At 46.7% G+C, this 24,670-nt stretch overlaps 1 protein-coding gene across 1 annotated transcript in view; it reads left to right on the top strand.

Annotated features, from left to right (window-relative positions):
• The window catches only part of LOC309584137 (uncharacterized protein), a gene marked incomplete at both ends in the record, with an annotated part of 143,092 nt that overhangs the window by 91,946 nt on the left and 26,476 nt on the right, over positions 1–24,670 (top strand). Inside the window, 2 exon segments of the mRNA XM_082300078.1 lie at positions 1,146–1,296; positions 8,204–8,339. Coding sequence (XP_082156204.1) covers positions 1,146–1,296; positions 8,204–8,339 — 287 coding nt within the window.

Genomic DNA, 24,670 nt, shown 5'->3' with positions numbered 1-24,670 from the left:
CACCCCCCTCCCCCAAACCCCCATTTTTCCCCCCAAATCCCCCATTTTTTTCCCAACCCCCATTTTTCCCCCCAAACTCCCATTTTTTTCCCAAAAACATCATTTTTCCCCCCAAACGCCCCCATTTCCCTCCCAACCCCCATATTTTTCCCCAAACCCCCCATATTTCCCCCAAAACCCCCATTTTCCCCCAAACCCCCATTTCTCCCTCCCAACCCCCCATTTCTCCCTGCAAACCCCCCATTTTTTTTCCCAAACCCCCCATTTTTCCCCCCAAATCCCCATTTTTCCCCCCAAACCTCCCCTTTTTTCCCCAAACCCCCATTCTTACCCCAAACCCCCCATATTTTTTCCCCAAACCCCCATTTTTCCCCCCAAACCTCCCATTCTTCCCCCAAACCCCCCATTTTTTTTCCCAAACCCCCATTTTTTTCCTAAAATCCCCATTTTTCCCCCCATTTCTCCCCCCAAACCCCCATTTTCCCCCCAAACCCCCATTTTTCCCCAAAATCCCCATTTTTCCTCCCAAAATCCCCATTTTTTTCCCAAAAACCTCATTTTTCCCTCCCAAACCCCCATTTTTCCCCCCAAACCTCCCATTCTTCCCCCAAACCCCCCATTTTTTTACCCAAACCCCCATTCTTCCCCCAAACCCCCATATTTTTCCCCAAACCCCCATATTTTTTCCCCAAACCTCCCATATTTTCCCCCAAACCCCCCATATTTTTCCCAAACCCCCCATTTTTCCCCCCAAACCCCCTTTTTTTTTTCCCAAACCCCATTTTTTTCCCTAAAATCCCCATTTTTCCTCCCATTTCTCCCCCCAAACCCCCATTTTTCCCCCCAAACCCCCCATATTTTTCCCCAACCCCCATTTTTTTCCCTAAAATCCCCATTTTTCCTCCCATTTCTCCCCCCAAACCCCCATTTTTCCCCCCAAACCCCCATATTTTCCCCCAAACCCCCCATTTTTTTCCCCAAACCCCCCATTTTTCCCCCCATTTCTCCCTCCCAACCCCGATATTTTTCCCCAAACCCCCCATTTTTTTCCCCAAACCCCCCATTTTTCCCCCCATTTCTCCCTCCCAACCCCCATATTTTCCCCCAAACCCCCCTTTTTTGCCCCGATTCCCTTCTCCCCGCAGCTGGCTGCACTCCGAGGCGCTGCTGGCCGTGGCTCAGCGCCGCTGGCTGCACGTCTACGACAGCCAGGGCCTGGAGCTGCACGTGCTGCGCGCCTTGCCGGCCATCCTGCGCCTCGAGTTCCTGCCCTACCACTTCCTGCTGGCTGCCGTGGTCAGTGTGCCCCAAAATCCCCCAAATCCGCCCCAAATCCGCCCCAAAATCCGCCCCGATTACCCCCAAAATCCGCTCCGAATTACCCTCAAATTCCGCTAAAATCCGCCCTGAATTACCCTTAAAATCCGCCCTGAATTACCCCCAAAATCCCACTAAAATCTGCCCTGAATTACCCCTAAAATCCGCCCTGAATCACCCCTAAAATCCGCCCTGAATTACCCCCAAATTCCGCCAAAATCCCCCCCGAATTACCCCTAAAATCTGCCCCAAATTACCCCCAAAATCCACCCCAAATTACCCCCAAATCCCACTAAAATCTGCCCAAATTACCCCTAAAATCCGCCCTGAATCACCCCCAAATCCCACTAAAATCCACTTCGAATTACGCCTAAAATCCCACCAAAATCCGCCCCAAATTCCACCAAAATCCGCCCCGAATTACCCCCAAATTCCGCCTAAATCCGCCCCGAATTACCCCCAAAATCCGCCCTGAATCACCCCCAAAATCCACTAAAATCCGCCCTGAATTACCCCTAAAATCCGCCCCGAATTACCCCTAAAATCCGCCCCGAATTACCCCAAAATCCACCCAAATTACCCCCAAAATCCACCCAAATTACCCCAAAATCCGCTCCGAATTACCCCCAAATTCCGCCAAAATCCCCCCGAACTACCCCTAAAATCCGCCCTGAATTACCCCCAAAATCCACCCTGAATTACCCCTAAAATCCCACCAAAATCTGCCCCAAATTACCCCTAAAATCCCACCGAAAATCCACCCAAATTACCCCCAAATTCCACCCTGAATCACCCCTAAAATCTGCCCTGAATTACCCCTAAAATCCGCCCTGAATCACCCCTAAAATCCGCCCCGAATTACCCCCAAATTCCACCCAAAAATCCACCCTGAATTACCCCTAAAATCCCACTAAACTCTGCCCCAAATTACCCCTAAAATCTGCCCTGAATTACCCCTAAAATCCGCCCTGAATTACCCCTAAAATCCACCCTGAATTACCCCTAAAATCCACCCTGAATCACCCCTAAAATCTGCCCTGAATTACCCCTAAAATCCACCCTGAATTACCCCTAAAATCTGCCCTGAATCACCCCTAAAATCCGCCCTGAATCACCCCTAAAATCCACCCTGAATCACCCCTAAAATCTGCCCTGAATCACCCCTAAAATCCACCCTGAATTACCCCTAAAATCCGCCCTGAATTACCCCTAAAATCTGCCCTGAATTACCCCTAAAATCTGCCCTGAATTACCCCTAAAATCCACCCTGAATCACCCCTAAAATCCGCCCTGAATCACCCCTAAAATCCGCCCTGAATCACCCCTAAAATCCACCCTGAATTACCCCTAAAATCCGCCCTGAATCACCCCTAAAATCCGCCCTGAATTACCCCTAAAATCCGCCCTGAATTACCCCTAAAATCCGCCCTGAATCACCCCTAAAATCCGCCCTGAATTACCCCTAAAATCTGCCCTGAATTACCCCTAAAATCCGCCCTGAATCACCCCTAAAATCCGCCCTGAATCACCCCTAAAATCCACCCAAATTCCCCCTAAAATCCACCCTGAATCACCCCTAAAATCTGCCCTGAATTACCCCTAAAATCCGCCCTGAATCACCCCTAAAATCCGCCCTGAATCACCCCTAAAATCCACCCAAATTACCCCTAAAATCCACCCTGAATCACCCCTAAAATCCACCCAAATCACCCCTAAAATCCACCCTGAATCACCCCTAAAATCTGCCCTGAATTACCCCTAAAATCTGCTCTGAATTACCCCTAAAATCCGCCCTGAATCACCCCTAAAATCCACCCTGAATCACCCCTAAAATCTGCCCTGAATCACCCCTAAAATCCACCCTGAATCACCCCTAAAATCCACCCAAATTACCCCTAAAATCCGCCCTGAATTACCCCTAAAATCTGCTCTGAATCGCCCCTAAAATCCCACCAAAATCTGCCCTCAATTACCCATTTTTCCCGTTCCCTGCCGTTTTTCCCCCATTTCCCCATTTCCCAATTTTTCCCATTCCCTTTTCCCCCCATTTTTTCCCATTGTTCCCATTGTTCCCATTTCCCCGTTTTTCCCGTTCTTTGCCGTTTTTCCCCCATTTTCCCCATTCTCCCCATTGTTCCCATTGTTCCCATTGTCCCCATCTCCCCATTTTTCCCGTTCCCTGCCGTTTTTGCCCCATTTTCCCCTTTTCCCCCATTGTTCCCATTGTTCCTTCCCATTTCCCCATTTTTCCTGTTCCCTGCCGTTTTTCCCCCATTTTTCCCATTCCCTTTTCCCCCCATGTTTCCCATTCCCTTTTCTCCCCATTTCCCCATTTTTCCCATTCCCTGCCGTTTTTCCCCCATTTTTCCCATTCCCTTTTCTCCCCATTTCCCCATTTTCCCGTTCCCTTGCATTCTCTCCCCATTTTCCCCATTGTTCCCATTGTTCCCATTGTTCCCATTTCCCCATTTTTCCCGTTCCCTGCTGTTTTTCCCCCATTTTTCCCATTCCCTTTTCCCCCATTTTTCCCCCATTGTTCCCATTTCCCCATTTTCCCCATTCCCCATTTTCCCGTTCCCTTTCATTCTCTCCCCATTTCCCCATTTCCCCATTTTTCCCGTTTCCTGCCGTTTCCTGCTGTTCTCTCCCCATTTTTTCCCATTTTTCCCGTTCCCTTGCATTCTCTCCCCATTGTTCCCATTGTTCCCATTGTTCCCATTTTTCCCGTTCCCTGCCGTTTTCCCCCCATTTTTCCCATTCCCTTTTCCCCCATTTCTTCCCATTGTTCCCATTCCCTTTTTCCCATTTTTCCCATTTTTCCCATTCCCCATTTTCCCATTGCCTTTCATTTTCTCCCCATTTTCCCCATTTTCCCCATTCTCCCCCTTGTCGCCATGTCCCCGTTTTTCCCGTTCTTTGCCATTTTTCCCCCATTTTACCCTTTTCCCCCATTTTTTCCCATTGTTCCGATCTCCCCATTTTTCCCGTTCCCTGCCGTTTTTCCCCCATTCTCCCCCTTGTCGCCATGTCCCCGTTTTTCCCGTTCTTTGCCGGTTTTGCCCCATTTTCCCCTTTTCCCCCATTTTTTCCCATTGTTCCCATTTCCCCATTTTTCCCGTTCTTTGCCGTTTTTCCCCCATTCTCCCCCTTGTCGCCATGTCCCCGTTTTTCCCGTTCCCTGCCGTTTTTCCCCCATTTTCCCCTTTTCCCCCATTGTTCCCATTGTTCCTTCCCATTTCCCCATTTTTCCCGTTCCCTGCCGTTTTTCCCCCATTTTTCCCATTCCCTTTTCCCCCATTTTTCCCATTGTTCCCATTTTTCCCATTTCCCCATTTTCCCATTCCCTTGCATTCTCTCCCCATTTTCCCCATTTCCCCCATTGTTCCCATTGTTCCCATTTCCCCGTTTTTCCCGTTCTTTGCCGTTTTTCCCCCATTTTCCCCATTCTCCCCATTGTTCCCATTGTTCCCATTGTCCCCATCTCCCCATTTTTCCCGTTCCCTGCCGTTTTTGCCCCATTTTCCCCTTTTCCCCCATTGTTCCCATTGTTCCTTCCCATTTCCCCATTTTTCCTGTTCCCTGCCGTTTTTCCCCCATTTTTCCCATTCCCTTTTCCCCCCATGTTTCCCATTCCCTTTTCTCCCCATTTCCCCATTTTTCCCATTCCCTGCCGTTTTTCCCCCATTTTTCCCATTCCCTTTTCTCCCCATTCCCCATTTTCCCGTTCCCTTGCATTCTCTCCCCATTTTCCCCATTGTTCCCATTGTTTCCATTGTCCCCATTTCCCCATTTTTCCCGTTCCCTGCTGGTTTTCCCCCATTTTTCCCATTCCCTTTTCCCCCATTTTCCCCCCATTTTTTCCCATTGTTCCCATTTCCCCATTTTTCCCATTTTTCCCATTCCCCATTTTTCCCGTTCCCTTTCATTCTCTCCCCATTGTTCCCATTTCCCCCATTGTTCCCATTGTTCCCATTTCCCCATTTTTCCCGTTCCCTGCCGTTTTTCCCCCATTCTCCCCATTCTCCCCCTTGTCGCCATGTCCCCGTTTTTCCCGTTCTTTGCCGGTTTTGCCCCATTTTCCCCTTTTCCCCCATTTTCCCCATTGTTCCCATTGTCCCCATCTCCCCGTTTTTCCCGTTCTTTGCCGTTTTTCCCCCATTTTCCCCTTTTCCCCCATTTCCCCCATTCTCCCCCTTGTCGCCATATCCCCGTTTTTCCCGTTCTTTGCCGTTTTTCCCCCATTTTCCCCATTCTCCCCATTGTTCCCATTGTTCCCATTGTCCCCATTTCCCCATTTTTCCCGTTCCCTGCCGTTTTTCCCCCATTTTTCCCATTCCCTTTTCTCCCCATTTCCCCATTTTCCACATTTTTCCCATTCCCCATTTTCCCATTCCCTTTCATTTTCTCCCCATTTTCCCCATTTTCCCCATTCTCCCCCTTGTCGCCATCTCCCCATTTTTCCCGTTCTTTGCCGTTTTTCCCCCATTTCCCCATTCTCCCCATTCTCCCCCTTGTCGCCATCTCCCCATTTTTCCCATTCCCTGCCGTTTTTCCCCCATTTTCCCCATTCTCCCCATTGTTCCCATTGTTCCCATTTTTCCCATTTCCCCATTTTTCCCGTTCCCTGCTGTTTTTCCCCCATTTCCCCATTTTTCCCATTCCCATTTTTTCCCATTTTCCCCATTGTTCCCATTTTCCCGTTTTTCCCGTTTTTTGCCGGTTTTCCCCCATTGTTCCCATTCTCCCCATTTTCCCCTTTTCCCCCATTTTCCCCATTTTTCCCATTCCCTTTCATTCTCTCCCCATTTTTCCCGTTCTTTGCCGTTTTTCCCCCATTTTCCCCATTCTCCCCCTTGTCGCCATGTCCCCATTTTTCCCGTTCTTTGCCGTTTTTCCCCCATTTTTCCCATTCCCTTTTCCCATTCCTATTTTTCCCATTTTTTCCCATTGTTCCCATTTCCCCATTTCCCCATTTTTCCCGTTTCCTGCCGTTTCCTGCTGTTCTCTCCCCATTTTTTCCCATTTTTCCCGTTCCCTTTCATTCTCTCCCCATTGTTCCCATTGTTCCCATTGTTCCCATTGTTCCCATTGTTCCCATTGTTCCTTCCCATTTCCCCATTTTTCCCGTTCCCTGCCGTTTTTCCCCCATTTTTCCCATTCCCTTTTCCCCCATTTTTCCCATTGTTCCCATTGTTCCCATTTTTCCCATTTCCCCATTTTCCCATTCCCTTGCATTCTCTCCCCATTTTCCCCATTTCCCCCATTGTTCCCATTGTTCCCATTTCCCCGTTTTTCCCGTTCTTTGCCGTTTTTCCCCCATTTTCCCCATTCTCCCCATTGCTCCCATTGTTCCCATTGTCCCCATCTCCCCATTTTTCCCGTTCCCTGCCGTTTTTGCCCCATTTTCCCCTTTTCCCCCATTGTTCCCATTGTTCCTTCCCATTTCCCCATTTTTCCTGTTCCCTGCCGTTTTTCCCCCATTTTTCCCATTCCCTTTTCCCCCCATGTTTCCCATTCCCTTTTCTCCCCATTTCCCCATTTTTCCCATTCCCTGCCGTTTTTCCCCCATTTTTCCCATTCCCTTTTCTCCCCATTTCCCCATTTTCCCGTTCCCTTGCATTCTCTCCCCATTTTCCCCATTGTTCCCATTGTTCCCATTGTCCCCATTGTTCCCATTTTTCCCGTTCCCTGCTGGTTTTCCCCCATTTTTCCCATTCCCTTTTCCCCCATTTTTCCCCCATTTTTCCCATTTTTCCCATTTCCCCATTTTCCCGTTCCCTTTCATTCTCACCCCATTTCCCCATTGTTCCCATTGTTCCCATTGTCGCCATTTCCCCGTTTTTCCCGTTCCCTGTCGTTTTTCCCCCATTTCCCCCATTGTTCCCATTGTTCCCATTTCCCCGTTTTTCCCGTTCCCTGCCGTTTTTCCCCCATTTTTCCCATTCCCTTTTCCCCCATTTTTCCCATTGTTCCCATTGTTCCCATTTTTCCCATTTCCCCATTTTCCCATTCCCTTGCATTCTCTCCCCATTTTCCCCATTTCCCCCATTGTTCCCATTGTTCCCATTTCCCCGTTTTTCCCGTTCTTTGCCGTTTTTCCCCCATTTTCCCCATTCTCCCCATTGCTCCCATTGTTCCCATTGTCCCCATCTCCCCATTTTTCCCGTTCCCTGCCGTTTTTGCCCCATTTTCCCCTTTTCCCCCATTGTTCCCATTGTTCCTTCCCATTTCCCCATTTTTCCTGTTCCCTGCCGTTTTTCCCCCATTTTTCCCATTCCCTTTTCCCCCCATGTTTCCCATTCCCTTTTCTCCCCATTTCCCCATTTTTCCCATTCCCTGCCGTTTTTCCCCCATTTTTCCCATTCCCTTTTCTCCCCATTCCCCATTTTCCCGTTCCCTTTCATTCTCACCCCATTTCCCCATTGTTCCCATTGTTCCCATTGTCGCCATTTCCCCGTTTTTCCCGTTTCCTGCCGTTTTCCCCCCATTTTCCCCATTGTTCCCATTGTTCCCATTTCCCCATTTTTCCCGTTCCCTGCCGTTTTTCCCCCATTTTTCCCATTCCCTTTTCCCCCCATTTTTTCCCATTGTTCCCATTTTCCCATTTTCCCCATTTTTCCCATTCCCCATTTTTCCCGTTCCCTTTCATTCTCTCCCCATTTTCCCCATTTCCCCCATTCTCCCCCTTGTTGCCATCTCCCCATTTTTCCCGTTCTTTGCCATTTTTCCCCCATTCTCCCCCTTGTCCCCATCTCCCCGTTTTTCCCATTCTTTGCCGTTTTCCCCCCATTCCCCCATTCTCCCCATTCTCCCCCATGTCCCCATGTCCCCGTTTTTCCCGTTCTTTGCCGTTTTTGCCCCATTTTTCCCGTTTGTGCCCCCGCAGAGCGCCCTGGGCCCGCTGCATTTCCTGGACGTGGCCGTGGGCCGGGCAGTGGCCGCGCTCCGGCCCCGCTGCGGCCGCGCCTCCGCCATGGGCCAGGCCCCGGCCAGCGGCCTCGTCCTGCTGGGCCACGCCAACGGTGCTGCCGCCCTTCGGGAATGCGGGGAATTTTGGGGAATTCGGGGCATTTCTGGGAATTTTCTGGGAATTTTGGGGTGGTTTGGGGCATTTCTGGGAATTTTTACAGAATTTTCTGGGAATTTTTGGGAGTTTTGGGGCATTTCTGATGGGATTTCGGGGATTTTCGGGGAATTTTGGGGTGGTTTGGGGAATTTGGGGGTGTTTTTGGGAATTTCTGGGAATTTTTCCAGAATTTTCTGGGAATTTTGGGGGCATTTCTAATGGGATTTCGGGAATGCCAGGGTGGTCTGGGGCATTTTGGGAACTTTTCCGGAATTTTCTGGGAATTTTTGGGAGGTTTTTGGGAGTTTTAGGGGAATTTCTCATGGGATTTCGGGGATGCCGGGGTGGTTCGGGGCATTTCTGGGAATTTTTCCGGAATTTTCTGGGAATTTTCGGGAATTTTGGGGGCATTTCTCATGGGATTTTGGGAATGCCGGGGTGGTTTGGGGCATTTTGGGAATTTTTCCGGAATTTTCTGGGAATTTTTGGGAGTTTTGGGGGCATTTCTGGGAATTTTTCCGGAATTTTCTGGGAATTTTGGGGTGGTTCGGGGCATTTCTGGGAATTTTTACAGAATTTTCTGGGAATTTTCGGGAGTTTTGGGGAATTTCTAATGGGATTTTGGGAATGCCGGGGTGGTTTGGGGAATTTTTCCGGAATTTTCTGGGAATTTTTGGGAGTTTTTTGGGAGTTTCGGGGCATTTCTGTTGGGATTTCCGGAATTTTCTGGGAATTTTGGGGTGGTTCGGGGCATTTCTGGGAATTTTTCTGGAATTTTCTGGGAATTTTGGGGTGGTTCGGGGCATTTCTGGGAACTTTTCCGGAATTTTCTGGGAATTTTGGGGTGGTTCGGAGCATTTCTGGGAATTTTTCCGGAATTTTCTGGGAATTTTGGGGTGGTTCGGGGCATTTCTGGGAATTTTTCCGGAATTTCTGGGAATTTTTGGGAGTTTTGGGGGCATTTCTAATGGGATTTCAGGAATGCTGGGGTGTTTCGGGGCATTTCTGGGAATTTTTCCGGAATTTTCTGGGAATTTTGGGGTGGTTTGGGGCATTTCTGGGAATTTTTCCGGAATTTTCTGGGAATTTTCGGGAGTTTTGGGGGCATTTCTAATGGGATTTTGGGAATGCTGGGGTGGTTTGGGAATTTCTGGGAATTTTTCCAGAATTTTCTGGGAATTTTCAGGAGTTTTGGGGGCATTTCTGATGGGATTTCGGGGATTTTCAGGGAATTTTGGGGTGGTTCGGGGCATTTTGGGAATTTTTCCGGAATTTTCAGGGAATTTTGGGGTGGTTTGGGGCATTTCTGGGAATTTTTCCGGAATTTTCTGGGAATTTTTGGGAGTTTTGGGGGCATTTCTGGGAACTTTTCCGGAATTTTCTGGGAATTTTGGGGTGGTTCGGGGCATTTCGGGGAATTTTTCCGGAATTTTCTGGGAATTTTCGGGAGTTTTGGGGAATTTCTAATGGGATTTCGGGAATGCCAGGGTGGTTCGGGGCATTTGGGGAATTTTTCCGGAATTTCTGGGAATTTTTTGGGAATTTTGGGGTGGTTCGGGGCATTTCTGGGAATTTTTCCGGAATTTTTGGGAATTTTCGGGAGTTTTGGGGGCATTTCTGATGGGATTTCGGGGATTTTCGGGGAATTTTGGGGTGGTTCGGGGCATTTCTGGGAATTTTTCCGGAATTTTCTGGGAATTTTTGGGAGTTTTGGGGAATTTCTAATGGGATTTCGGGAATGCCAGGGTGGTTTGGGGAATTTTTCCGGAATTTTCTGGGAATTTTCGGGAGTTTTGGGGGCATTTCTATTGGGATTTCGGGAATGCCGGGGTGGTTTGGGGAATTTCTGGGAATTTTTCCGGAATTTTCTGGGAATTTTCGGGAGTTCTGGGGGCATTTCTAATGGGATTTCGGGGATTTTCGGGGAATTTTGGGGTGGTTCGGGGCATTTCTGGGAATTTTTCCGGAATTTTCTGGGAATTTTGGGGTGGTTCAGGGCATTTTTGGGAATTTTCTGGGAATTTTCGGGAGTTTTTTGGGGAGTTTTGGGGGATTTCTGATGGGATTTCAGGGATTTTCAGGGAATTTTGGGGGTGGTTTGGGGGATTTCTGGGAATTTTTCCGGAATTTTCTGGGAATTTTCGGGAGTTTTTGGGGAGTTTTGGGGATTTTCTAATGGGATTTCGGGGATTTTCTGGGAATTTTGGGGTGGTTCAGGGCATTTCTGGGAATTTTTCCGGAATTTTCTGGGAATTTTTGGGAGTTTTGGGGGCATTTCTAATGGGATTTCGGGAATGCCGGGGTGGTTTGGGGCATTTTGGGAATTTTTCCGGAATTTTCTGGGAATTTTGGGGTGGTTCGGGGCATTTCTGGGAATTTTTCTGGAATTTTCTGGGAATTTTTGGGGGAGTTTTTGGGAGTTTTGGGGCATTTCTGATGGGATTTTGGGGATTTTCAGGGAATTTGGGGGTGTTTTTGGGAATTTTGGGAATTTTTCCGGAATTTTCTGGGAATTTTGGGGTGGTTCGGGGCATTTCTGGGAATTTTCTGGGAATTTTCTGGGAATCTTGGGGTGGTTCGGGGCATTTCTGGGAATTTTTCCAGAATTTTCTGGGAATTTTTGGGAGTTTTGGGGGCATTTCTCATGGGATTTTGGGAATGCCGGGGTGGTTTGGGGCATTTTGGGAATTTTTCCGGAATTTTCTGGGAATTTTTGGGAGTTTTGGGGGCATTTCTGGGAATTTTTCCGGAATTTTCTGGGAATTTTGGGGTGGTTCGGGGCATTTCTGGGAATTTTTCCGGAATTTCTGGGAATTTTCGGGAGTTTTGGGGGCATTTCTGATGGGATTTCGGGGATTTTCGGGGAACTTTGGGGTGGTTCGGGGAATTTCTGGGAATTTTTTGGGAATTTTCTGGGAATTTTGGGGGCATTTCTAATGGGATTTCGGGGATTTTCAGGGAATTTTGGGGTGGTTTGGGGCATTTTGGGAATTTTTCCGGAATTTTCTGGGAATTTTTGGGAGGTTTTTGGGAGTTTTAGGGGAATTTCTAATGGGATTTCGGGAATGCCGGGGTGGTTTGGGGCATTTTGGGAATTTTTCCGGAATTTTCTGGGAATTTTCGGGAGTTTTGGGGGCATTTCTCATGGGATTTTGGGAATGCCGGGGTGGTTTGGGGAATTTCTGGGAATTTTTCCGGAATTTCTGGGAATTTTCGGGAGTTTTGGGGGAATTTCTAATGGGATTTCTGATGGGATTTTCAGGGAATTTTGGGGTGGTTTGGGGCATTTCTGGGAATTTTTCCGGAATTTTCTGGGAATTTTCGGGAATTTTGGGGGCATTTCTCATGGGATTTTGGGAATGCCGGGGTGGTTTGGGGCATTTTGGGAATTTTTCCGGAATTTTCTGGGAATTTTTGGGAGTTTTGGGGGCATTTCTGGGAATTTTTCCGGAATTTTCTGGGAATTTTGGGGTGGTTCGGGGCATTTCTGGGAATTTTTCCGGAATTTCTGGGAATTTTCGGGAGTTTTGGGGGCATTTCTGATGGGATTTCGGGGATTTTCGGGGAACTTTGGGGTGGTTTGGGGAATTTCTGGGAATTTTTTGGGAATTTTCTGGGAATTTTGGGGGCATTTCTAATGGGATTTCGGGGATTTTCTGGGAATTTTGGGGTGGTTTGGGGCATTTCTGGGAATTTTTCCGGAATTTTCTGGGAATTTTCGGGAGTTTTGGGGGCATTTCTAATGGGATTTTGGGAATGCCGGGGTGGTTCGGGGCATTCTGGGAATTTTTCCAGAATTTTCTGGGAATTTTGGGGGCATTTCTAATGGGATTTCGGGAATGCCGGGGTGTTTCTGGGAATTTTTCCGGAATTTTCTGGGAATTTTTGGGAGTTTTGGGGGCATTTCTAATGGGATTTCGGGAATGCCAGGGTGGTTTGGGGAATTCTGGGAATTTTTCCAGAATTTTCTGGGAATTTTGGGGGCATTTCTAATGGGATTTCGGGAATGCCAGGGTGGTCTGGGGCATTTTGGGAATTTTTCCGGAATTTTCTGGGAATTTTTGGGAGGTTTTTGGGAGTTTTAGGGGAATTTCTGTTGGGATTTCGGGAATGCCGGGGTGGTTTGGGGAATTTTTCCGGAATTTTCTGGGAATTTTTGGGAGTTTTGGGGGCATTTCTAATGGGATTTCAGGAATGCTGGGGTGGTTCGGGGCATTCTGGGAATTTTTCCAGAATTTTCTGGGAATTTTGGGGGCATTTCTAATGGGATTTCGGGAATGCCGGGGTGTTTTTGGGAATTTTTCCGGAATTTTCTGGGAATTTTTGGGAGGTTTTTGGGAGTTTCAGGGAATTTCTGTTGGGATTTCGGGGATTTTGAGGACATTTTGGGGTGGTTTGGGGCATTTCTGGGAATTTTTCCGGAATTTTCTGGGAATTTTTGGGAGTTTTGGGGGCATTTCTCATGGGATTTCGGGGATTTTCAGGGAATTTTGGGGTGGTTCGGGGCATTTCTGGGAATTTTTCCGGAATTTTCTGGGAATTTTTGGGAGTTTTGGGGGCATTTCTAATGGGATTTCGGGAATGCCAGGGTGGTTTGGGGAATTTTTCCGGAATTTTCTGGGAATTTTTGGGAGGTTTTTGGGAGTTTGGGGGCATTTCTGATGGGATTTCGGGGATTTTCGGGGAATTTTGGGGTGGTTCGGGGCATTTCTGGGAACTTTTCCGGAATTTTCTGGGAATTTTGGGGTGGTTCGGGGCATTTCTGGGAACTTTTCCAGAATTTTCGGGGAATTTTGGGGTGGTTCGGGGCATTCTGGGAATTTTTCCGGAATTTTCTGGGAATTTTTGGGAGTTCTGGGGCATTTCTAATGGGATTTCGGGTATGCCAGGGTGGTTTGGGGCATTTTGGGAATTTTTCCGGAATTTTCTGGGAATTTTGGGGTGGTTCGGGGCATTTCTGGGAATTTTTCCGGAATTTTCTGGGAATTTTGGGGTGGTTCGGGGCATTTCTGGGAATTTTTACAGAATTTTCTGGGAATTTTTGGGAGTTTTGGGGAATTTCTAATGGGATTTTGGGAATGCCGGGGTGGTTTGGGGAATTTTTCCGGAATTTTCTGGGAATTTTTGGGAGTTTTTTGGGAGTTTCGGGGCATTTCTGTTGGGATTTCCGGAATTTTCTGGGAATTTTGGGGTGGTTCGGGGCATTTCTGGGAATTTTTCTGGAATTTTCTGGGAATTTTGGGGTGGTTCGGGGCATTTCTGGGAACTTTTCCGGAATTTTCTGGGAATTTTGGGGTGGTTCGGAGCATTTCTGGGAATTTTTCCGGAATTTTCTGGGAATTTTGGGGTGGTTCGGGGCATTTCTGGGAATTTTTCCGGAATTTCTGGGAATTTTTGGGAGTTTTGGGGGCATTTCTAATGGGATTTCAGGAATGCTGGGGTGTTTCGGGGCATTTCTGGGAATTTTTCCGGAATTTTCTGGGAATTTTGGGGTGGTTTGGGGCATTTCTGGGAATTTTTCCGGAATTTTCTGGGAATTTTCGGGAGTTTTGGGGGCATTTCTAATGGGATTTTGGGAATGCTGGGGTGGTTTGGGAATTTCTGGGAATTTTTCCAGAATTTTCTGGGAATTTTCAGGAGTTTTGGGGGCATTTCTGATGGGATTTCGGGGATTTTCAGGGAATTTTGGGGTGGTTCGGGGCATTTTGGGAATTTTTCCGGAATTTTCAGGGAATTTTGGGGTGGTTTGGGGCATTTCTGGGAATTTTTCCGGAATTTTCTGGGAATTTTTGGGAGTTTTGGGGGCATTTCTGGGAACTTTTCCGGAATTTTCTGGGAATTTTGGGGTGGTTCGGGGCATTTCGGGGAATTTTTCCGGAATTTTCTGGGAATTTTCGGGAGTTTTGGGGAATTTCTAATGGGATTTCGGGAATGCCAGGGTGGTTCGGGGCATTTGGGGAATTTTTCCGGAATTTCTGGGAATTTTTTGGGAATTTTGGGGTGGTTCGGGGCATTTCTGGGAATTTTTCCGGAATTTTTGGGAATTTTCGGGAGTTTTGGGGGCATTTCTGATGGGATTTCGGGGATTTTCGGGGAATTTTGGGGTGGTTCGGGGCATTTCTGGGAATTTTTCCGGAATTTTCTGGGAATTTTTGGGAGTTTTGGGGAATTTCTAATGGGATTTCGGGAATGCCAGGGTGGTTTGGGGAATTTTTCCGGAATTTTCTGGGAATTTTCGGGAGTTTTGGGGGCATTTCTATTGGGATTTCGGGAATGCCGGGGTGGTTTGGGGAATTTCTGGGAATTTTTCCGGAATTTTCTGGGAATTTTCGGGAGTTCTGGGGGCATTTCTAATGGGATTTCGGGGATTTTCGGGGAATTTTGGGGTGGTTCGGGGCATTTCTGGGAATTTTTCCGGAATTTTCTGGGAATTTTGGGGTGGTTCGGGGCATTTCTGGGAATTTTTCCGGAATTTCTGGGAATTTTTGGGAGTTTTGGGGGCATTTCTAATGGGATTTCAGGAATGCTGGGGTGTTTCGGGGCATTTCTGGGAATTTTTCCGGAATTTTCTGGGAATTTTGGGGTGGTTTGGGGCATTTCTGGGAATTTTTCCGGAATTTTCTGGGAATTTTCGGGAGTTTTGGGGGCATTTCTAATGGGATTTTGGGAATGCTGGGGTGGTTTGGGAATTTCTGGGAATTTTTCCAGAATTTTCTGGGAATTTTCAGGAGTTTTGGGGGCATTTCTGATGGGATTTCGGGGATTTTCAGGGAATTTTGGGGTGGTTCGGGGCATTTTGGGAATTTTTCCGGAATTTTCAGGGAATTTTGGGGTGGTTTGGGGCATTTCTGGGAATTTTTCCGGAATTTTCTGGGAATTTTTGGGAGTTTTGGGGGCATTTCTGGGAACTTTTCCGGAATTTTCTGGGAATTTTGGGGTGGTTCGGGGCATTTCGGGGAATTTTTCCGGAATTTTCTGGGAATTTTTGGGAGTTTTGGGGGCATTTCTGATGGGATTTCGGGGATTTTCGGGGAATTTTGGGGTGGTTCGGGGCATTTCTGGGAATTTTTCTGGAATTTTCTGGGAATTTTGGGGAGTTTTTTGGGCATTTCTGATGGGATTTCGGGAATGCCAGGGTGGTTTGGGGAATTTCTGGGAATTTTCGGGAGGTTTTTGGGAGTTTTGGGGGCATTTCTGATGGGATTTCGGGGATTTTCAGGGAATTTTGGGGTGGTTCGGGGCATTTTGGGAATTTTTCCAGAATTTTCTGGGAATTTTGGGGGCATTTCTAATGGGATTTCGGGAATGCTGGGGTGGTTTGGGGAATTTCTGGGAATTTTTACAGAATTTTCCGGGAATTTTCGGGAGTTTTGGGGGCATTTCTAATGGGATTTCGGGAATGCTGGGGTGGTTCGGGGCATTTTTGGGAATTTTCCGGAATTTTCGGGGAATTTTGGGGTGGTTTGGGGCATTTCTGGGAATTTTTCCGGAATTTTCTGGGAATTTTTGGGAGTTTTGGGGAATTTCTAATGGGATTTCAGGAATGCTGGGGTGGTTCGGGGCATTTGGGGAATTTTTCCGGAATTTTCGGGAATTTTGGGGGCATTTCTATTGGGATTTCGGGAATGCCGGGGTGGTTTGGGGAATTTTGGGAATTTTTCTGGAATTTTCTGGGAATTTTGGGGTGGTTCGGGGCATTTCTGGGAATTTTTCCGGAATTTTCTGGGAATTTTGGGGTGGTTCGGGGCATTTCTGGGAATTTTTCCGGAATTTTCTGGGAATTTTCAGGAGTTTTGGGGGCATTTCTAATGGGATTTCGGGAATGCCAGGGTGGTTTGGGGAATTTTTCCGGAATTTTCTGGGAATTTTTGGGAGGTTTTTGGGAGTTTTGGGGCATTTCTGATGGGATTTCGGGGATTTTCAGGGAATTTTGGGGTGGTTTGGGGAATTTCTGGGAATTTTCCCGGAATTTTCTGGGGATTTTCGGGTGTTTTGGGGGCATTTCTAATGGGATTTCGGGAATGCCGGGGTGGTTTGGGGAATTTTGGGAATTTTTCCGGAATTCTCTGGGAATTTTGGGGGCACTTCTAATGGGATTTCGGGAATGCCGGGGTGGTTTGGGGCATTTTGGGAATTTTTCGGGAATTTTCTGGGAATTTTCGGGAGATTTTTGGGAGTTTTGGGGAATTTCTGATGGGATTTCGGGGATTTTCGGGGAACTTTGGGGTGGTTCAGGGCATTTCTGGGAATTTTCTGGGAATTTTCTGGGAATTTTGGGGTGGTTCGGGGCATTTCTGGGAATTTTTCCGGAATTTTCTGGGAATTTTGGGGTGGTTCGGGGCATTTCTGGGAATTTTTCCAGAATTTTCTTGGAATTTTGGGGTGTTTCGGGGCATTTCTGGGAATTTTTCCGGAATTTTCTGGGAATTTTGGGGTGGTTCGGGGCATTTCTGGGAATTTTTCCGGAATTTTCTGGGAATTTTGGGGTGGTTCAGGGCATTTCTGGGAATTTTTACAGAATTTTCTGGGAATTTTTGGGAGTTTTGGGGGCATTTCTCATGGGATTTCGGGGATGCCAGGGTGGTTCAGGGCATTTTTGGGAATTTTTCCGGAATTTTCGGGGAATTTTGGGGTGGTTCGGGGCATTTCTGGGAATTTTTCCGGAATTTTCTGGGAATTTTGGGGTGGTTCAGGGCATTTTTGGGAATTTTCTGGGAATTTTCGGGAGTTTTTTGGGGAGTTTTGGGGGATTTCTGATGGGATTTCAGGGATTTTCAGGGAATTTTGGGGGTGGTTTGGGGGATTTCTGGGAATTTTTCCGGAATTTTCTGGGAATTTTCGGGAGTTTTTGGGGAGTTTTGGGGATTTTCTAATGGGATTTCGGGGATTTTCAGGGAATTTTGGGGTGGTTCAGGGCATTTCTGGGAATTTTTCCGGAATTTTCTGGGAATTTTTGGGAGTTTTGGGGGCATTTCTAATGGGATTTCGGGAATGCCGGGGTGGTTTGGGGCATTTTGGGAATTTTTCCGGAATTTTCTGGGAATTTTGGGGTGGTTCGGGGCATTTCTGGGAATTTTTCTGGAATTTTCTGGGAATTTTTGGGGGAGTTTTTGGGAGTTTTGGGGCATTTCTGATGGGATTTTGGGGATTTTCAGGGAATTTGGGGGTGTTTTTGGGAATTTTGGGAATTTTTCCGGAATTTTCTGGGAATTTTGGGGTGGTTCGGGGCATTTCTGGGAATTTTCTGGGAATTTTCTGGGAATCTTGGGGTGGTTCGGGGCATTTCTGGGAATTTTTCCAGAATTTTCTGGGAATTTTTGGGAGTTTTGGGGGCATTTCTCATGGGATTTTGGGAATGCCGGGGTGGTTTGGGGCATTTTGGGAATTTTTCCGGAATTTTCTGGGAATTTTTGGGAGTTTTGGGGGCATTTCTGGGAATTTTTCCGGAATTTTCTGGGAATTTTGGGGTGGTTCGGGGCATTTCTGGGAATTTTTCCGGAATTTCTGGGAATTTTCGGGAGTTTTGGGGGCATTTCTGATGGGATTTCGGGGATTTTCGGGGAACTTTGGGGTGGTTCGGGGAATTTCTGGGAATTTTTTGGGAATTTTCTGGGAATTTTGGGGGCATTTCTAATGGGATTTCGGGGATTTTCAGGGAATTTTGGGGTGGTTTGGGGCATTTTGGGAATTTTTCCGGAATTTTCTGGGAATTTTTGGGAGGTTTTTGGGAGTTTTAGGGGAATTTCTAATGGGATTTCGGGAATGCCGGGGTGGTTTGGGGCATTTTGGGAATTTTTCCGGAATTTTCTGGGAATTTTCGGGAGTTTTGGGGGCATTTCTCATGGGATTTTGGGAATGCCGGGGTGGTTTGGGGAATTTCTGGGAATTTTTCCGGAATTTCTGGGAATTTTCGGGAGTTTTGGGGGAATTTCTAATGGGATTTCTGATGGGATTTTCAGGGAATTTTGGGGTGGTTTGGGGCATTTCTGGGAATTTTTCCGGAATTTTCTGGGAATTTTCGGGAATTTTGGGGGCATTTCTCATGGGATTTTGGGAATGCCGGGGTGGTTTGGGGCATTTTGGGAATTTTTCCGGAATTTTCTGGGAATTTTTGGGAGTTTTGGGGGCATTTCTGGGAATTTTTCCGGAATTTTCTGGGAATTTTGGGGTGGTTCGGGGCATTTCTGGGAATTTTTCCGGAATTTCTGGGAATTTTCGGGAGTTTTGGGGGCATTTCTGATGGGATTTCGGGGATTTTCGGGGAACTTTGGGGTGGTTTGGGGAATTTCTGGGAATTTTTTGGGAATTTTCTGGGAATTTTGGGGGCATTTCTAATGGGATTTCGGGGATTTTCTGGGAATTTTGGGGTGGTTTGGGGCATTTCTGGGAATTTTTCCGGAATTTTCTGGGAATTTTTGGGAGTTTTGGGGGCATTTCTAATGGGATTTTGGGAATGCCGGGGTGGTTCGGGGCATTCTGGGAATTTTTCCAGAATTTTCTGGGAATTTTGGGGGCATTTCTAATGGGATTTCGGGAATGCCGGGGTGTTTTTGGGAATTTTTCCGGAATTTTCTGGGAATTTTTGGGAGTTTTGGGGGCATTTCTAATGGGATTTCGGGAATGCCAGGGTGGTTTGGGGAATTCTGGGAATTTTTCCAGAATTTTCTGGGAATTTTGGGGGCATTTCTAATGGGATTTCGGGAATGCCAGGGTGGTCTGGGGCATTTTGGGAATTTTTCCGGAATTTTCTGGGAATTTTTGGGAGGTTTTTGGGAGTTTTAGGGGAATTTCTGTTGGGATTTCGGGAATGCCGGGGTGGTTTGGGGAATTTTTCCGGAATTTTCTGGGAATTTTTGGGAGTTTTGGGGGCATTTCTAATGGGATTTCAGGAATGCTGGGGTGGTTCGGGGCATTCTGGGAATTTTTCCAGAATTTTCTGGGAATTTTGGGGGCATTTCTAATGGGATTTCGGGAATGCCGGGGTGTTTTTGGGAATTTTTCCGGAATTTTCTGGGAATTTTTGGGAGGTTTTTGGGAGTTTCAGGGAATTTCTGTTGGGATTTCGGGGATTTTGAGGACATTTTGGGGTGGTTTGGGGCATTTCTGGGAATTTTTCCGGAATTTTCTGGGAATTTTTGGGAGTTTTGGGGGCATTTCTCATGGGATTTCGGGAATGCCAGGGTGGTTTGGGGAATTTTTCCGGAATTTTCTGGGAATTTTTGGGAGGTTTTTGGGAGTTTGGGGGCATTTCTGATGGGATTTCGGGGATTTTCGGGGAATTTTGGGGTGGTTCGGGGCATTTCTGGGAACTTTTCCGGAATTTTCTGGGAATTTTGGGGTGGTTCGGGGCATTTCTGGGAACTTTTCCAGAATTTTCGGGGAATTTTGGGGTGGTTCGGGGCATTCTGGGAATTTTTCCGGAATTTTCTGGGAATTTTTGGGAGTTCTGGGGCATTTCTAATGGGATTTCGGGTATGCCAGGGTGGTTTGGGGCATTTTGGGAATTTTTCCGGAATTTTCTGGGAATTTTGGGGTGGTTCGGGGCATTTCTGGGAATTTTTCCGGAATTTTCTGGGAATTTTGGGGTGGTTCGGGGCATTTCTGGGAATTTTTACAGAATTTTCTGGGAATTTTTGGGAGTTTTGGGGAATTTCTAATGGGATTTTGGGAATGCCGGGGTGGTTTGGGGAATTTTTCCGGAATTTTCTGGGAATTTTTGGGAGTTTTTTGGGAGTTTCGGGGCATTTCTGTTGGGATTTCCGGAATTTTCTGGGAATTTTGGGGTGGTTCGGGGCATTTCTGGGAATTTTTCTGGAATTTTCTGGGAATTTTGGGGTGGTTCGGGGCATTTCTGGGAACTTTTCCGGAATTTTCTGGGAATTTTGGGGTGGTTCGGAGCATTTCTGGGAATTTTTCCGGAATTTTCTGGGAATTTTGGGGTGGTTCGGGGCATTTCTGGGAATTTTTCCGGAATTTCTGGGAATTTTTGGGAGTTTTGGGGGCATTTCTAATGGGATTTCAGGAATGCTGGGGTGTTTCGGGGCATTTCTGGGAATTTTTCCGGAATTTTCTGGGAATTTTGGGGTGGTTTGGGGCATTTCTGGGAATTTTTCCGGAATTTTCTGGGAATTTTCGGGAGTTTTGGGGGCATTTCTAATGGGATTTTGGGAATGCTGGGGTGGTTTGGGAATTTCTGGGAATTTTTCCAGAATTTTCTGGGAATTTTCAGGAGTTTTGGGGGCATTTCTGATGGGATTTCGGGGATTTTCAGGGAATTTTGGGGTGGTTCGGGGCATTTTGGGAATTTTTCCGGAATTTTCAGGGAATTTTGGGGTGGTTTGGGGCATTTCTGGGAATTTTTCCGGAATTTTCTGGGAATTTTTGGGAGTTTTGGGGGCATTTCTGGGAACTTTTCCGGAATTTTCTGGGAATTTTGGGGTGGTTCGGGGCATTTCGGGGAATTTTTCCGGAATTTTCTGGGAATTTTCGGGAGTTTTGGGGAATTTCTAATGGGATTTCGGGAATGCCAGGGTGGTTCGGGGCATTTGGGGAATTTTTCCGGAATTTCTGGGAATTTTTTGGGAATTTTGGGGTGGTTCGGGGCATTTCTGGGAATTTTTCCGGAATTTTTGGGAATTTTCGGGAGTTTTGGGGGCATTTCTGATGGGATTTCGGGGATTTTCGGGGAATTTTGGGGTGGTTCGGGGCATTTCTGGGAATTTTTCCGGAATTTTCTGGGAATTTTTGGGAGTTTTGGGGAATTTCTAATGGGATTTCGGGAATGCCAGGGTGGTTTGGGGAATTTTTCCGGAATTTTCTGGGAATTTTCGGGAGTTTTGGGGGCATTTCTATTGGGATTTCGGGAATGCCGGGGTGGTTTGGGGAATTTCTGGGAATTTTTCCGGAATTTTCTGGGAATTTTCGGGAGTTCTGGGGGCATTTCTAATGGGATTTCGGGGATTTTCGGGGAATTTTGGGGTGGTTCGGGGCATTTCTGGGAATTTTTCCGGAATTTTCTGGGAATTTTGGGGTGGTTCAGGGCATTTTTGGGAATTTTCTGGGAATTTTCGGGAGTTTTTTGGGGAGTTTTGGGGGATTTCTGATGGGATTTCAGGGATTTTCAGGGAATTTTGGGGGTGGTTTGGGGGATTTCTGGGAATTTTTCCGGAATTTTCTGGGAATTTTCGGGAGTTTTTGGGGAGTTTTGGGGATTTTCTAATGGGATTTCGGGGATTTTCAGGGAATTTTGGGGTGGTTCAGGGCATTTCTGGGAATTTTTCCGGAATTTTCTGGGAATTTTTGGGAGTTTTGGGGGCATTTCTAATGGGATTTCGGGAATGCCGGGGTGGTTTGGGGCATTTTGGGAATTTTTCCGGAATTTTCTGGGAATTTTGGGGTGGTTCGGGGCATTTCTGGGAATTTTTCTGGAATTTTCTGGGAATTTTTGGGGGAGTTTTTGGGAGTTTTGGGGCATTTCTGATGGGATTTTGGGGATTTTCAGGGAATTTGGGGGTGTTTTTGGGAATTTTGGGAATTTTTCCGGAATTTTCTGGGAATTTTGGGGTGGTTCGGGGCATTTCTGGGAATTTTCTGGGAATTTTCTGGGAATCTTGGGGTGGTTCGGGGCATTTCTGGGAATTTTTCCAGAATTTTCTGGGAATTTTTGGGAGTTTTGGGGGCATTTCTCATGGGATTTTGGGAATGCCGGGGTGGTTTGGGGCATTTTGGGAATTTTTCCGGAATTTTCTGGGAATTTTTGGGAGTTTTGGGGGCATTTCTGGGAATTTTTCCGGAATTTTCTGGGAATTTTGGGGTGGTTCGGGGCATTTCTGGGAATTTTTCCGGAATTTCTGGGAATTTTCGGGAGTTTTGGGGGCATTTCTGATGGGATTTCGGGGATTTTCGGGGAACTTTGGGGTGGTTCGGGGAATTTCTGGGAATTTTTTGGGAATTTTCTGGGAATTTTGGGGGCATTTCTAATGGGATTTCGGGGATTTTCAGGGAATTTTGGGGTGGTTTGGGGCATTTTGGGAATTTTTCCGGAATTTTCTGGGAATTTTTGGGAGGTTTTTGGGAGTTTTAGGGGAATTTCTAATGGGATTTCGGGAATGCCGGGGTGGTTTGGGGCATTTTGGGAATTTTTCCGGAATTTTCTGGGAATTTTCGGGAGTTTTGGGGGCATTTCTCATGGGATTTTGGGAATGCCGGGGTGGTTTGGGGAATTTCTGGGAATTTTTCCGGAATTTCTGGGAATTTTCGGGAGTTTTGGGGGAATTTCTAATGGGATTTCTGATGGGATTTTCAGGGAATTTTGGGGTGGTTTGGGGCATTTCTGGGAATTTTTCCGGAATTTTCTGGGAATTTTCGGGAATTTTGGGGGCATTTCTCATGGGATTTTGGGAATGCCGGGGTGGTTTGGGGCATTTTGGGAATTTTTCCGGAATTTTCTGGGAATTTTTGGGAGTTTTGGGGGCATTTCTGGGAATTTTTCCGGAATTTTCTGGGAATTTTGGGGTGGTTCGGGGCATTTCTGGGAATTTTTCCGGAATTTCTGGGAATTTTCGGGAGTTTTGGGGGCATTTCTGATGGGATTTCGGGGATTTTCGGGGAACTTTGGGGTGGTTTGGGGAATTTCTGGGAATTTTTTGGGAATTTTCTGGGAATTTTGGGGGCATTTCTAATGGGATTTCGGGGATTTTCTGGGAATTTTGGGGTGGTTTGGGGCATTTCTGGGAATTTTTCCGGAATTTTCTGGGAATTTTCGGGAGTTTTGGGGGCATTTCTAATGGGATTTTGGGAATGCCGGGGTGGTTCGGGGCATTCTGGGAATTTTTCCAGAATTTTCTGGGAATTTTGGGGGCATTTCTAATGGGATTTCGGGAATGCCGGGGTGTTTCTGGGAATTTTTCCGGAATTTTCTGGGAATTTTTGGGAGTTTTGGGGGCATTTCTAATGGGATTTCGGGAATGCCAGGGTGGTTTGGGGAATTCTGGGAATTTTTCCAGAATTTTCTGGGAATTTTGGGGGCATTTCTAATGGGATTTCGGGAATGCCAGGGTGGTCTGGGGCATTTTGGGAATTTTTCCGGAATTTTCTGGGAATTTTTGGGAGGTTTTTGGGAGTTTTAGGGGAATTTCTGTTGGGATTTCGGGAATGCCGGGGTGGTTTGGGGAATTTTTCCGGAATTTTCTGGGAATTTTTGGGAGTTTTGGGGGCATTTCTAATGGGATTTCAGGAATGCTGGGGTGGTTCGGGGCATTCTGGGAATTTTTCCAGAATTTTCTGGGAATTTTGGGGGCATTTCTAATGGGATTTCGGGAATGCCGGGGTGTTTTTGGGAATTTTTCCGGAATTTTCTGGGAATTTTTGGGAGGTTTTTGGGAGTTTCAGGGAATTTCTGTTGGGATTTCGGGGATTTTGAGGACATTTTGGGGTGGTTTGGGGCATTTCTGGGAATTTTTCCGGAATTTTCTGGGAATTTTTGGGAGTTTTGGGGGCATTTCTCATGGGATTTCGGGGATTTTCAGGGAATTTTGGGGTGGTTCGGGGCATTTCTGGGAATTTTTCCGGAATTTTCTGGGAATTTTTGGGAGTTTTGGGGGCATTTCTAATGGGATTTCGGGAATGCCAGGGTGGTTTGGGGAATTTTTCCGGAATTTTCTGGGAATTTTTGGGAGGTTTTTGGGAGTTTGGGGGCATTTCTGATGGGATTTCGGGGATTTTCGGGGAATTTTGGGGTGGTTCGGGGCATTTCTGGGAACTTTTCCGGAATTTTCTGGGAATTTTGGGGTGGTTCGGGGCATTTCTGGGAACTTTTCCAGAATTTTCGGGGAATTTTGGGGTGGTTCGGGGCATTCTGGGAATTTTTCCGGAATTTTCTGGGAATTTTTGGGAGTTCTGGGGCATTTCTAATGGGATTTCGGGTATGCCAGGGTGGTTTGGGGCATTTTGGGAATTTTTCCGGAATTTTCTGGGAATTTTGGGGTGGTTCGGGGCATTTCTGGGAATTTTTCCGGAATTTTCTGGGAATTTTGGGGTGGTTCGGGGCATTTCTGGGAATTTTTACAGAATTTTCTGGGAATTTTTGGGAGTTTTGGGGAATTTCTAATGGGATTTTGGGAATGCCGGGGTGGTTTGGGGAATTTTTCCGGAATTTTCTGGGAATTTTTGGGAGTTTTTTGGGAGTTTCGGGGCATTTCTGTTGGGATTTCCGGAATTTTCTGGGAATTTTGGGGTGGTTCGGGGCATTTCTGGGAATTTTTCTGGAATTTTCTGGGAATTTTGGGG

Source organism: Coloeus monedula (genome assembly GCF_965178545.1).
Source record: "Coloeus monedula genome assembly, chromosome: 36".
Lineage (NCBI taxonomy): Eukaryota > Metazoa > Chordata > Aves > Passeriformes > Corvidae > Coloeus > Coloeus monedula.
The sequence above is the reverse complement of the archived record's forward strand: the minus strand, read 5'-3'. Positions and strand labels throughout refer to the sequence as shown.